This window comes from Varroa jacobsoni, unplaced genomic scaffold (assembly GCF_002532875.2).
Source record: "Varroa jacobsoni isolate VJ856 unplaced genomic scaffold, vjacob_1.0 scaffold_678, whole genome shotgun sequence".
Taxonomy (NCBI): domain Eukaryota; kingdom Metazoa; phylum Arthropoda; class Arachnida; order Mesostigmata; family Varroidae; genus Varroa; species Varroa jacobsoni.
In genome coordinates this window covers 47,997-62,228 of record NW_019213580.1, presented here as the reverse complement: position 1 = coordinate 62,228, position 14,232 = coordinate 47,997, and the positions used below count along the sequence as shown (strand labels likewise).

Genomic DNA, 14,232 nt, shown 5'->3' with positions numbered 1-14,232 from the left:
CTGACTGAACACGTTTGGTGCATAGAAAACTAATACACGATTAGATACACGGACTGACACTCAAGCAAGCACGCGCAGAGCGTATTGTGTCTGCGACCCACTGTTGTTATCGATCGATGCACTCGGCGGACACCCATCAACTCCACTAGCACCGCCAGTAGAGACTGTAGATGTTGGCAAATGCCATCAAGCAATGAATCCAGAGCCTAATACGTAGGTGTACAGGAAGTGTGCTGGTATTGTCGGGTTGTAGAAGTGGCAGATGGGTTTGCGTAGCACTAAGAAGGATACATAGCCTTTTTGTCAAGTCGCTTAAGCTTGCTACCACGTGGGACCTGGAACGCGTTGCTTGCTCATTCCTGTACTGTCCACTGTACAGGATTAAGTTATGGAAAGTTGGTGAGCTTTCTGACAGAGTTAACGGTGCGTAAAGTCTATTCATAACGTTAGAAGCATCGCATTGGGTTGTTTTCCTTATAATAGCTTAGGTTGTTAGGTGGTAACTTCGTGAATTGCCTTCTGCCCCTAGTTGTAGGATCGGAAATCAATGCACTAAAGGTAATAAATATATTTCATAAATTGAAAACGGTCTATTTTAGAGATTTGATCGAACTATCTAGGTTGAAACCGTTTTGAGGCTTAAGTTAGAGAGAGGACAGCATAGTCCTAAAAACAACCCCACTATTATTTTTATAACTTTAAGCTTCATAGGTTAGACAGATTAGTTTAGTTCAATCAAGGATGTTACGTTATTCTGAGGATTAAAGAGTTTCCTTAAAAGAGATACTGAATTAACACTAATTGGATAAATCCTGACCTAATCACGACCGATTTACGATCCATTCTGCACTCTCGACCTGAATAGTTTGTATCGTATCCTCGAGAAAGAAACTTATCGTATCGACATCTTGTATCTATATATATTAGAATGGTTCAACGAAAGCGTCCGAAGTGGTTTCGGTCACCGCTGTTTTATCATAGGTTTGCGTTCATTGTCTAAGCTTATATTGAATATGATTCGGGACAACAAAAAACTGCCATATCTCAAACCGGTTATGTCTGAGGGTTTAAAAAAGACCGAGACGTGCACTACTGAGCAAAGCTCACGCGGCATTTAGCGCATGAATAACCCTACTAATCAGAGCTGTGCTAGTAGATATGTATATATACGAGAAAAACTTTATTTTCTATCATTTTTTTACAGCTAAAAGAAAGACGTTCCTTTCATATAGTTATTAGTTATTTTGTGAAGAAGATTGAATTTGTCAATTATACACTTATTAAAAACAATGTAAAGTCATCCACAGCTGTTTTTCTAGCATTTTGCTGGTAAAGCGACTCCAGAGATTTGACCGCACTGAAGTCTGGATAAGGCGAATTGCCTTCAGAAATTCATAAGTGCCTTGGAGATGCCCACGAATTCACCGTAAGTTCTACACTGAACTTTTTTTTCTTTGACCAGATAACGAAATAGGACAACTTGTCGCACAATTTTGCCTCCTTCAACGCTAGATTTACCAAGGTAAATGACGTTTTTACGAAACTGACTGACTCAGATGGCAGTTTTACAGGGAAATCTAAAGAACCAGGTAGCTTCAGAGGACAACTCAGCTCGGTAAAAATGTGTCTATATGTCATGTGAAATGAAGACAAAGTAGTTTAGCTTTCGTCGTTACACCTGTCGACAACATATTAGATATAATTGCTGTTAAATAACATACGTATCGCCTAGATAAAATTGTATGGCACCACGCTGCGGATAGTCACAGACACGGGGTAGAATCTACAATGGATAGTCATTTATGTTATAGCCATGTACAAGCACAACAGTTATAGGGCTTCGATGCGGTCAAGTTGGCTTTGTAGAATGGTGCGTACATCGTTGTCTTCTCTACTTCGGGACTCAAATAGAACTCGTGAATGGGTTAGCAGCTCGACCACTGAAGACACAGCTTCACACTGCTCTATGTAGATCTGTAACAGATGAATCACAGTCTTGCCAGTGAATGATTGCAACCGTAGTCGTATCTTCTAGCCATAAGCACAGTCTTCTTTTTTTTTTTTATAAAGAAAAGCCATATAATGATATAAGACGCTTTCACGAGTATTCCGTGGCACCAGTTGTGGCATCAACGATAGTTTTAAGTAAATTTGTAATTGCAAACTTACGTATGCTTTTCAGCGATACGTGTATCAGTATCTAGCAGAATCGGTCAGCGATCACTTATACGGAAGCCAGTTATTATTTCCCCTGACAGAAATAAACGCTCAACCAAGTTTTAAAATTACACGGTTTCATCTGATTTGTTATGTTGGCTGTGTAAGTAAGTAAATAAAGTAAACTGTTACCCTCTCTTTTTTAAAGGAAATATAAGTCAGCTTATTTTTGATGAAACTGAGTCGCTACATAATCAGACGACCACCAGATGCCGCCACTACATCAGCGTTAGGCAGAGTTTGTTGAGAAATAATCATCTAATAATTTTTATTTTGCCCACTTGCCCAGACACTTTATTTTGCCCGTTGTGACGAAAGAGGAATATTTTGATGGTCATCCACTATTTCTAGATTTATTTCAAAAAATGGTGCGAAATATCTTTACAGGTCGAAATTTGCAACGCTTTTCCTCTCATTTCCGCTGAGCTATACTTAGACGATCTCTCTCTTTCTGCGAGAAACGCAGCAGCTGCAATAGCAAGAAGCTCTACTTTGAGAATGGGTTCCGAAGTTGACGACATTTGAAGAGTTTTCCCTATTTACATGTATCGCATGTGAAAGAATCAAGTTGTTTGCCCGAGCGCGTGACGTTACATACCCTATCCACGTAGCTTGGTTGATGGTGAACCTCAACATTGAGTTGACTCTTCCTCACCGGAAGTCATTAAGGCTTAGAAGGTCTCTAAAAGATACGTTTACAATATTTGCCTTATCTGTCTAACAGTGAAGTTCTGGAATGAAACATCTTTACTTCTCAATCGAAACATTCTATAGGGGCACTAGTGGAATAGATGTCCGTATAACAAATAAGAGTAACTGTACTAAGGCCTCTATCTGAACTTATTTTTTCATATTTCTAGTAGAGTGTATTTTGATTTGCTGAAGCGTGTCCGTTCTGAACAGGTTGTCCGATCTGCCCGTTTAAAATTAGCGGTATCATACCTGTAGGATATAGCAATATATTAATTATATAAATTTGATACTGAAGTTACCCGCATTAGTTCATGGCTACTATCGATAACTTCTTCACTTCTGCTTGTGATGTGAGCGGGACAGGAGTTGTTGATTGCGCAAATCTAGCTAAGTTGCTTTGCTTGCATCTTATATCCAGGGCTGTCTAATGGATAACTGTATTGCTCTAGATAGTTATAGTACATTATCAATAGATATAATAACAGCTATATGGGTTGACCCGTAATATTAGCTGCTTATACTAACATAAACAGCCGATATAGGGAGAACTTCGCGATCGATTCGTCGGCCCTAGGCCGTGCTAGTACTGCAGAATTATTACTAATGTCCTTGCAATGCTAGAAAATTTAGAATGTCCGAAACTAATTTTATATGAGGAAAAACTCGTTGATACGGCGGGACATGAAATCAGCCTACTAATTCTGTTAACGCGTAGTTTCTAAGGCTGCTCTGTCTCCAATTGGGTGCAAACCCGTTGCTCTATTATTATCCATGGAAAAGATAGCTTCCATTAGCTATACCAGAAACGACAACGTTTGCTGCTATGCGTGTGACAGCTTGTGATGTGAAACACCGCACGAGAGGCAAGCTGATTCTTTTTTAACCTATCCTAGGTTCCACTGCGGCTCGTGATGGTGATATCGGTGCCATCACATTTCTACGCCTAGTAGAGTTAGCTAGCTATCGTTGTTTAGCGGGTCGCAATGGCCCTGAACGGAAGGTTCATTGAACAGGTTTATCGATCGATCTATAGATCACAGTGATGAGGCTTGTGACAATGACGAAAAACCACAACGAAGACGATGGCGATGGCGACGTGGGTGACTACCGTTGGTGTTCCCTTATTTATCACTCCGATAGGATGGCCGTACCGGATCTGAACAAGCAGCTTACATGCCAGTTCGCTGTTGCTGCTAGCAGAACAAATGTATATGGCTTTTTGTTTCTGGCGTCCCTGTTTGCTTGACATAGAATGAAATATCTGCTAATCAGTTGTACACACATAGTTCCATTGCTCGTTTTTACCACTGCTGTTGTCTCGGACGCATAGATCGGTCATAGTAGTATTGTGTCTTAATGACGCCCACCTACCCTTTGAATAGTGTCTATTTGAGAAAAACCAATGAAATGTCCGTTGCAGCTGTAAGAAATATAGCTAAAAAAAAAAAATAAAATTAACGTGAGATTTGCTATGTTATGTGACTTCATGCTGAGGTCAAGTGAACTTGTATTAAGTTCGCCGGCACTTGTTCCTCTTGCGTCACTGTGATCAGGTGTGTGAGCCTAAAACAACATGATTAAGACGTAGATAAAAATTTTGTTCTCACAATAGAGCAAGCTCGGATTTCGAAGAATTCCAGTATTCAAGACACACGAAGATACAGTAACCTTTCTTGTCCACCGGCTATGGTGTACGCAAGCAGCATTTGTTTGTACGAAGCTAGTCGATCGTGTATTTCCATTATCTCTGCTTCAATTTGGCCTAGTGTCATGGCGGACTATTCGTGTGCCGTTGGCACATGTACGGTCAAGTGTGTGGATCTTTTTTGGTTCTTCGTCTGCCAATCAGCCATGGACCTTAACTTTTGTTAGTTGTTGGCTAGCGCTGACTGTGGTTTTTAATCTGGCCGCGCGCTAGTTTCGAGCCAACGTCCGAATAGCCGTAAGTCCTGAGATGAGCAGGTGCACAGGTCTTAGCAAGTGGTGTAAACGATGGCCATGATACCGAGAGGTATCGTCGCAGATAACTGGTTTTTCTTCTGTAGTCTGCGTAAACAACGATAGCGAGCAGTGATGGCGCTTTATCAACAGCAACAACAGTCGACGAACGGTCTATTGGAAACAACCGTAACAGCAGAATCTTGAGCCAACACGCAACGAATAACGCGCATGGCCAACGTCATCCGTAAGTAATAACGATATTCTTTGCTGAGGCAATGTAGCGACACTAAGCACAAGTGGCGGAGTCGTATCGTATCGCAATGTAACAGATTTAATCGACCAAAGCGGGAAAACTCCTCCGCATTGATTACGCGAACTCACGCGAAGGAAAAGGGGCCACGACCGATGAAAAACGGTAATAAAAAAAAGGAGACAATTATTGAAACTAAGTTTTCAAAAAGGAAAGACCAGTATATATTACTACTTGTGAGGGGAAAAGCGCTCACCGCAGCCGGTGGTTTGCCGTTTAGCAGTTACGCTGCTAAATAGAACCATGGTCGTATTACGTAGTAATGGCAGAAGAAAAATGAGAAGAGAAAATATGTAAAAAGAAAAAAGTGGAGATAGACAAACGTCGAACCGAAGTCCAGGTTTTGTTTAATTGTGTTCCCTTTGCAATGAGCGCCGGAAATGTTTGTCAAGAAGAAACTCGAAAATAGTGCCGAAGGCGAAGAGGACGCAGGTCACGATAACTAGCATATGATCGTTTGCGATATGAACTTCATGATGATGCCAACTCCCTCCGCTATGTGTCAGCTTCCTTAAGCATGTTGTGTCAATTCGTTATGACGACTTCAAGATTTGACATGTAGAAATATGTGACGGGTCTGTTTTCACCTAACCATTTTAAGATCCATCCAAGATGGCATTGTTCGATAAGCAAACAGCAGAATGAGTCAAATCACAATAGAATGCTGCTTTGAGAAACAGCACACTACTACATTGTACGCTCGTGCTTCTGTTCCGTATCGCTGCGAAACTGTAAACCTGGCTCAATGTATGTTTTCGCAGTGATGCTGGCACTGCGTCAAGCAAAACGGGAAACACTTATTCTATGGCAAATTAGCATCTTTAAACCTAAAAAGGGTATTCGTCCAGATCTATTCGTACGATGAATTAACTTACCTATGCTATAGTGATCTACAAGGGGTTGCATGCTTGAAATATTGTACATGCATAAGCATGACGTAAGCAGTGATGGTGCGCGGAAACATTTTTGGCTCGACTGATCCAGCTCCGTTCGGAAATCGGATGAAGCATATAAAGACGTGTCGTTTGCGATTTGTCGCAGCCGTGGCTTTTCCTATAGTAACTGTTCTAGCTATGGCCGTTTCACTATTGAGGTTTACCTTTTCGATATCTTGGTCTTTTTTATACCAAGTCATCTTGAATAGACGTTCCTATAATTGTATTGATGCACTGTGTGCTTTAGACGCAACAACAACGCTTCTTATTCTTACGATTTCGAACGACAGTGGTCCCTGGACCTTGTAGCTCCTACCAAACAAAACAGATATCTAACATTGAACACAGATCTACAGCTCATATCTTGATAAATCAGCTCTATAGAATAAACGAATCACGCAATTCTACCTAACTGAACTCAGTTAAGCAAAACTTTAAAATCGGTAAAATAGTAGAGTTGATAGCGAAAGGAGAACGAAAATAGTGGCTGTTGAGAAGTTTTATTAAACGCTTTCGGCAAACGGGAAAGGTGAAATGCCCAAACGAATCAACAGCTTTCCGAAGCGAAATAAAAGGACAGCAAAACGACCGTATCCTATAATTCGAGAGTGAACCTCAAATAGACTTGTGACGCCTCCATGAAAGGTACATTTTTAATGTATTCCGGCTGTAGTCGATATTTTGAATAACAGACAGGTAACAAAGATTCATTTGCTATTATCACGGACCTATTTAATCGGTTGGTTCCAAATGACGTGATTTATAACAATGGTACGCGGTCACAAATTCGAAAGTTAGTGAAGACGAATTAAAACAACTGTTAACGTATTAGTTTAGATAAGGTTAGAAGCATCAAAAGAACGAACTTCTTTAGACCATAAATTTACTGAATAAACCGCACCTTCTACAATTGCTTTAACACATTTTAATTTAACACTAAAAACCTATTCTTAGATTCCTTCTACCTCTTTCTGACTCTTTCACTTTTCACGTTGCAGACCTTCAGGTGTTTTCTTACTATTACTATAGTATATCTGTACTATCATACTATAGTATATGTTTCTTTTTTACTTTGGGGCGTGCCATCTTGTGAGCAAGGCCGCTATTCCAAAAATGTGTCTAACAGAAAATTAAGATAATAGAAAACGTAAATTTGTCTTCTGTGAACACACGAATGAGTTCATAGTGGTCTTTGACAAATCACGTAATCGTACAATTTTCTATGGTATTAGCTGGCTATGCAGCTGCGCATAGATTGTGTTAAGACAAACTGGAAGCACAGGATATTAGCTTGGCATAGGACATAACTTATTCATAGTTCCATTTACTGCAGCTGTTGGTATTTGCGGCGGCAAAAACATGGGCAAGCATAACTGACGCTAGCAGACATCTAACAGAAATGGTAATTACGCGCGAGTCAAATGGGTGCGCTGTCACGGTGATGCAGCAGGGACGCCCTCTACACGAAACGGCCGCATCCTAGGCAATGATAAAGAAAAGTTTTTCCGGGGGTTTTGGAAGCTCCAAGCAGCTCCGTTTAGATAGTCGAGCTACGAACCGTTCGCCCATGAGTAGACGAGTATGGGAGTCAAGCAAAAATAATGACAAAGTTCGTTAGAGACAAAGTTTCTACGTTACGTCCAGCAGCGGAGTATTCCGATGAGCGGTGAATGGCATAAGGTACCCGTAATGGGCTGGTGGTTGGCGACCTCGTAGCGGCGTTCGCGAAAAGCGGACGCCGCGAGGAAGCAAATAGAGAAAGCGCCGCTGCCCATAACGCCCGAAGGGAAAATCCGGTGAAGGCACTGACGGAGGAAGCTGGCAGTACTATGGCACTGGCAGTGCCATAGTACTGCCAGCTTCGCCAAACATACGGACGCTTTCTTGGCCAGCTTTGAATAACGACTGAAGCACCTATTTTCATTTGTAGGACATCCCAGGCACGATTTGTAGGACACCTACAAATCATGCTTGGAAAGCCTACTTAATTAATGTGTCGCTTCTAGCCTTCAAGCGGTTAACGGTACTGGCTATAAGCATAAGCTACCTTCGAGCTACCATTTTTTTTTAATTAAACTAGTATCCACAAACATTCAAGGTAGGGGTTTAAAGCTTAAGAATGATAATGGAGTTACAAATTACACAGTATCTGTCTATATGCGATTTAAGCGTACCAATTGTTTCACAGCTGAACATTTAAACCTGTTTTCCTTGGTTAGGCTTTTACCAGGAGGTACCATGTACAAAACCCTCGCATAGTTTTTATTTGGTCAGTTGTTAGCTTTAACCGTCCAGGCAGATGCGACATGTAGGTGGAATTGTTCGAGTGATCGACACCCGGGTATTTTTAAAACTTGGGCAAGGGCGGGAAAGTGATATCGAGAAAGAGCTCTCTTTGAAGCAACGCTTAGTGCGTTAAGGGCCGGAAATCCTCATTATGAATTAGGTATGCTCTGCGTGTGACAAGCCTGTACTCCCCAACGATGCCTCCCTTTTATCTAAATACTCTATCTGCCAACACAGAAGCAACACAGACGCATTTGTCGGCACTGACAGCGCGCCGCGCAGTGGTGACGGATGCCGGTTTGCTGCTAGGGTAACGTATTGTCGCTGTTTGATGACACGTCAAATACCCATAGGGATGGTCAAGCCCAAGGGTTGGCAAGTCAAGGTTGAAGAAGCGAAATTGCCACCAGCGCTTTCATTCGAGCCGACTCGCGCGTTTGCCACTTTTAGAAAGGGTAACGATAGAAACTGGTCCACAGATCACCCTCCATCCTTCCTGCCTTCTCTACACGATCATCAATTTGTTGGCTGGCACTTCACTTCTTCCAAAGGGCTCCAACGTAACGGTTCGGATCTGAGCTGAGCTGAGCTGTCTAGGTCGATTGCTCAATGAGCCTATTTTTCTCTTTTTGTGTGGGTTTGTGTATTGTAGGCCTACATCGAGAAGCCCGTGTCGATTGTGACTTGCGAAAATTTACAAAACCTTGTCCTTGTTCGGGGCCACGTGCTCTATTCAAGGGACTATGAGGTTTTCAAGTACACCCGCGCAAGTAGCTTTAGTGGGGAAACCGCAATCAGAGTAAGGTGTGATTTCTCCGATAAACCATCTGGTTCGTTGTCCATCCCCAATCTATCGTTGCATTCCCGTCGTGTAGCATCACTAACCTAGTTTGTATCACAAACTGCAAAGCCATTTCGAAACGACAGAAGCTAAAAGGCGATAGAAGCCGTTGAGTTCCTGGACGAATTCGATCCTTAATTGCTAGTGATTTACCTTGGGTGCCAGCTAAGCGTTTTGGCTCAAATTAGGGCAGAGTAAGCTCCTTTTATGTAGCGAAACTGTGTCAGTTGGGAACTATGACGGACCTAGTAGCGGTTCATACAGGATAGCAAAGTCCTCGGCTGGAAGCGTAATGCATTGGTAACGTCCCTTGAAGCTTCTACCGCTATCTGTGAATAAGTTTCGCACCCGTTCGAACAGCAAGTGCAGCAACCAGGTTCAAGCGAACGATTTCTCCAGGAAGTCCAAGCTAGTTCTTGGTTCGACGTTGGTGTCTAGAGCGCCTGGGGTAGGCGGTAGCAGCAGCAGTGGTAGCAGGAGTGGGGTTGGCAGATACTGACGTCTGCTCTTGGCAGCTTAACTTTTTTGAAGCACTAGCATCAGCACTCAGTGCTGGCTTCTCAGACTTGCCTCTTGTGTTTAATGTCAGCGTCACTCTATGTAACAATTCGCACTCTTTCCAATGGATCGTGTCCTAGTAAAAGCTAAGAGGAGCCAGGAGGCCCGCTAGGTTTGCTATCCATTACCGTACGACATTGTAGACACACTTTTAAAAAAGGATGACAAGGAAACGTGTTGCAACAACAATGGCTACGCTAATTGTACGTGCTTCAATTAGCAGCCGGTAAGTTTATCAGAGAATGTTCGTAGAATAGCTGTTAAAGGACGATACGAGAAGCAATCGCCACGGTGGAACTGTGGCTGTAGCATCAAGTCGACTCCAAGGTTACTGTTCGACCCAGCTCTCATTACACGACTGATATCCTTGCTACCGCCGTTTCCCTAGCAAAGCTGTTTTTTGTTTGTTGTCATCTATGTTGGCAGCAGAAGCGCACTCGTGTGTTTGACATTTCAATGTTTTCGGAAAGCAGACTGTCGCTTAATAAGAAGCTCGGCCATAACTGAATAAAGAGGTCGAGGAAAAGACATCTAGGAACGGCAAAAGGTCACAACAGCCTACGCAGTAACATTAGCGTGGTACGAACGTCTTCTAACTTGTGTTTGTAAGTGAGGCACGGCATAGGTCTCGAAGCTTACGATTTTCAAAAGGTAAAAGCCAACTGGGGATATAACCAGAAGTTTCGAACGACTATATCTCAAGTAAAACTTAATGATAGGGCCGAGTTTTAGCTTCAATGAACAAACGAGCTTACAACCATTGATGCGAGTTTTCGACAGGAGTACCATCATCAGCCAAATAACAAGATGTCAGTGAGACGGCCTAGCAACTCCAAGAGCAAAGGTTTGTTACATAGAAATTAAGGCTACTCTTAAACTTATTTTGCTTTCTATATATATATATATATATATATATATATATATATATATTTGGACGACGTGTAGATTTACCCTGGAGTCACGTTGTTAGGGAGAAGTTTAAATGAAACAAAGAAAGAAGTCTATTTCTGACATACTGTCTCATTAAAACGCGTCTATGCCAACCACTGTCGAGCCCATATCAACGTAAAACAATTAGGCTATAACAGACTGAAATGTGGCTATCCGCTGACGCGTGATTGTGATTATCTTCGGGTGTCACGGACGCTCTAACGTTTGGCGTTTAGCCGTCCATGCGCCCGTGTTTCTCTTTACTGTTTATCAATGTCGTGCCTTTTTTGTAACAACCTGTGGTTAATGTTTTATGTCACCGCTTATTAAGACTGTCAAAGTAAATTGTAAAATATCTGTCGTTCTTGGGCTGTGTATACGCTTTGCATAGCAAATATGAAGCTCGACGAAGCTGCTCTTGATTCTAATGTCTAATTAATAGTGAAAAGGCAAGCAGGGTACATAGCCATACACGAGTACACATATACAATTTTATGTGGGCACAAATTTGGCACCATTACGGTGTTTGCAATCTACGTTTTCACGCTGTTTGCGTTGTTCATATGAAAAACGTGTTTGTTTCTTCTAAAAAAAAAAAAAAAAACCGTGAACGTTATATTTTCTAATTTAACTTGTAAATTAGTTTTCTTTTTTTTTAATTTGGATATTCAATGCACCTGAGGAACGTCTCTTGACTTAGAACTTTGAGCCAAATATTTCGGAGTAATCATGAGTGTCATACATCTAATATTATTTTAGTCATCTTCAATACGTAGACGTTTACAGTTTTGATGTACATATACATCTACATGCATATATTTGAACGCTAAATAAATAAATGAATAAGAAAAGTAAAGAATCATCATTGCCAAGCGCACTCTGGTAATCGTTGCCGATAGTTCACTGGGCAGTCATAGATAGTCCTTTCACTTTGTATCAGCTACACCTGTCTCATCTGCCGAATTCCAGCTCTACCATTCAAAGTCCGCTTGAACATTGTCGCAATCCATACATAGTGTCACTCTTTTTACCTCGCTTTTGACAGCTTTTTACTCGTAGAGATAGACTTCAGCTCTCTCACTTTTTTTACAGTGCTACTCTCACTTTTTGTCAGTGTCCTTAAAGTTTTGTCCTTTCACTGGTTTTTGCGCTTTGAGAACGAGAGAAGCCTTCTGGGGCATAGCTGGATGAATATGAGATTTAAGCATACACCGAGCTTTTCTGCAAAAAAACATGTCAGCCTCTGCTCCATTTTTTTTTTTGGACAATGCTGGTTTTTCAAAGTTCAGGCTCAATTTGGCGGCCAGTACGACGCAGCCTCTTTCGAACTTCTTGGTAATAGGCGTCACTGTTGGTATAAAAACCTAGCATGGTCCTGCAACGCATAATTGTTCGATTGCCAAAGCAGGCGCTGAGTAGAATTTTTATTCTTGACTTGCATCTTACAGATTTTTTTTTGACCTAAACTTGCTTTGCAAGCGATATTTAAACGCTTGCGCTTTAATTCTAACTTCGTACTGGCACCTTGATGCCTATCATAATGTATGGAAGCCAGTCTGACTCATTTGTGAGGGCGTTAAGGTCCTCCTCAACCAACAATTGACGAGTCTGCCTTTACTTGTAGGTCAGATCCTCTGGGACACTGGTGTGGCTATTAATGATGCTCGGTCCAGAATAATGTCACGTTATTTTTATGAGATGCCCTTTTGCGAAATTTTTATGGGTTGATTTGGCGATTCTCCAACGCAATTTATTTCGCGTGTCACAGGTTTTCAAAGCAAGGATTGATTGTCCTTAAGGCTTTCTCGCCCAACAAGGAACCGTTCGTATTACCTGCATACTTGCTATCAGTATCTAGCCTGGTGCCCCAAAGCCTTCTGCAGCCTTGATGTTACTTTTGATAACTTGATTTCGTGGGGAACATGGTACAAGCTGTTCGGTATATCGTCTAGTCTTAACTTTTTGCGTTATACTATAGTAAGCGTTATTCGACGGCTGAAATTTCGACAAACGAATCACCGAAATGTGTGACTGTATATATATCAGTTGTTGTTGTTTCGTTTTTGTTATTTAATGAGCTTCGGAATTCTGACGCACGTTACGTAAGCGCTTCTGCCAAATCCAGCCGTACATATTTAAGCAATAGACGTATAAATTATCACGGCGTTACAGTATGTAATGTACACATATTAGTTAGCCTAGTTATCCTGTATGGCATCTTTCCGCACAACTCTGTAATATTATACACGTTTATTGATGTCGCGTTTATCTTCATTCGCCTTCCTGTAATGTACTTTTTTGCCACATTCTGCCAGCTAATGTCCCGCTTTATTCCTGCGTTTACCTCCTCTCGGTTCTCAAACCAACTTTGCCAACGTCCTGTACCGGCTTCTTCTGCCAATTTGTTTGCATTTTTAGTAGGCCTTTGGTTGTCTGCTTCATGTCAACCTGTCGCCTACCACATCTATCATCTCCACTATCTGTGGGTTAGCCCAGTCGATACTCGCTAGTTTAGATGACAGAATAGAACACAACTTCTCCAGAGCCCATAGCACATTAATATAACGTCTAAACAGTACGTACAAAATCGTGATATCGTGCGTATACATAGCATGACTTCCAGCTGTGTGCAAGATGTGTTGTTCTTAGGTGAATAGGTCAAAATTTTTGCGGAGGCCTTTTCCCACTTTTGCCTGCAAGAGTAACGATCCAGACCGACATAGACACACATATATATACATAGGCTACTATCGACATACTACTACTACTACTAGGACACCACTATGCTTCTTACTTGTCTGTAACCGGCTTAGTCGATAGTGCTATTGTGTTTGTTTTCAATCCCTTTCGGCCTTGTTGGCTTGATTGCCCGTATGGCCTTTTCTATTGGGTGTTTGTGGCTTTAAATTTCTATTCGTGTTAATACAACTGTGTTTAACACAGACAATTCGCGTAGATTACTGTCCGATGTCTAAGGAAAGTAGAGAACAATGATTGGTTACTGTTATTACTACTATGATTATTCTTGTTTTTAACACAATGAGTGCTGATACAGCATCGTTGACGTTGAACTTATTACTCCTAAAGAAGAGAACTGAATTACAACTAAGTTGCAAAATATGTGTCACTTATTGTCCGTCTCCCGTCGCAAGTTATTGAGGGTCTTTCCTATTCTTGGAAAAACGTGTGCTTGCTTCTGAATCGAAATGACTGGTTCCAACAATAGAAGCCCATCTTGTTCATGATTTAGATTTGTTACTACTTAACAAAGCCGTCTTCTCGTTACCGTTGCGCTTCTATCCACCCACCCCATTGCATTTGGCTGCCTGCATCTCATTTCAAAAGCTAGAGTAACACATAAAGACGTTGTATTCGAATCCACGAATAAATCCATTCCGTCTACTCGATTAGTTCACTTTATTTTGGGCACAATTGATGCTTTGACTTGCACTGGGTTGCTACTGCTTTTCTTCGGTCTGTCTGTGACTTTTCGAGTCAGTCAGTCAGTCAGTCAGTCAGTC

The 14,232-nt window shown here is 41.6% G+C and overlaps 1 protein-coding gene across 13 annotated transcripts in view; it reads left to right on the top strand.

Annotated features, from left to right (window-relative positions):
• LOC111262601 (protein lap4) overlaps positions 1 to 14,232 on the top strand; it is an 81,501-nt gene that overhangs the window by 21,945 nt on the left and 45,324 nt on the right. Inside the window, exon 1 of one of the 13 annotated variants that reach the window (XM_022836969.2) lies at positions 9,045 to 10,625. The exons of the other annotated variants lie outside the window; for them this stretch is intronic. Within the exon in view, the coding sequence (XP_022692704.1) occupies positions 10,589 to 10,625 (37 nt within the window). The 5' untranslated portion in view covers positions 9,045 to 10,588. Of the gene's footprint in view, positions 1 to 9,044; positions 10,626 to 14,232 lie in introns of those variants that run through there. 13 annotated transcript variants of the gene reach the window in all.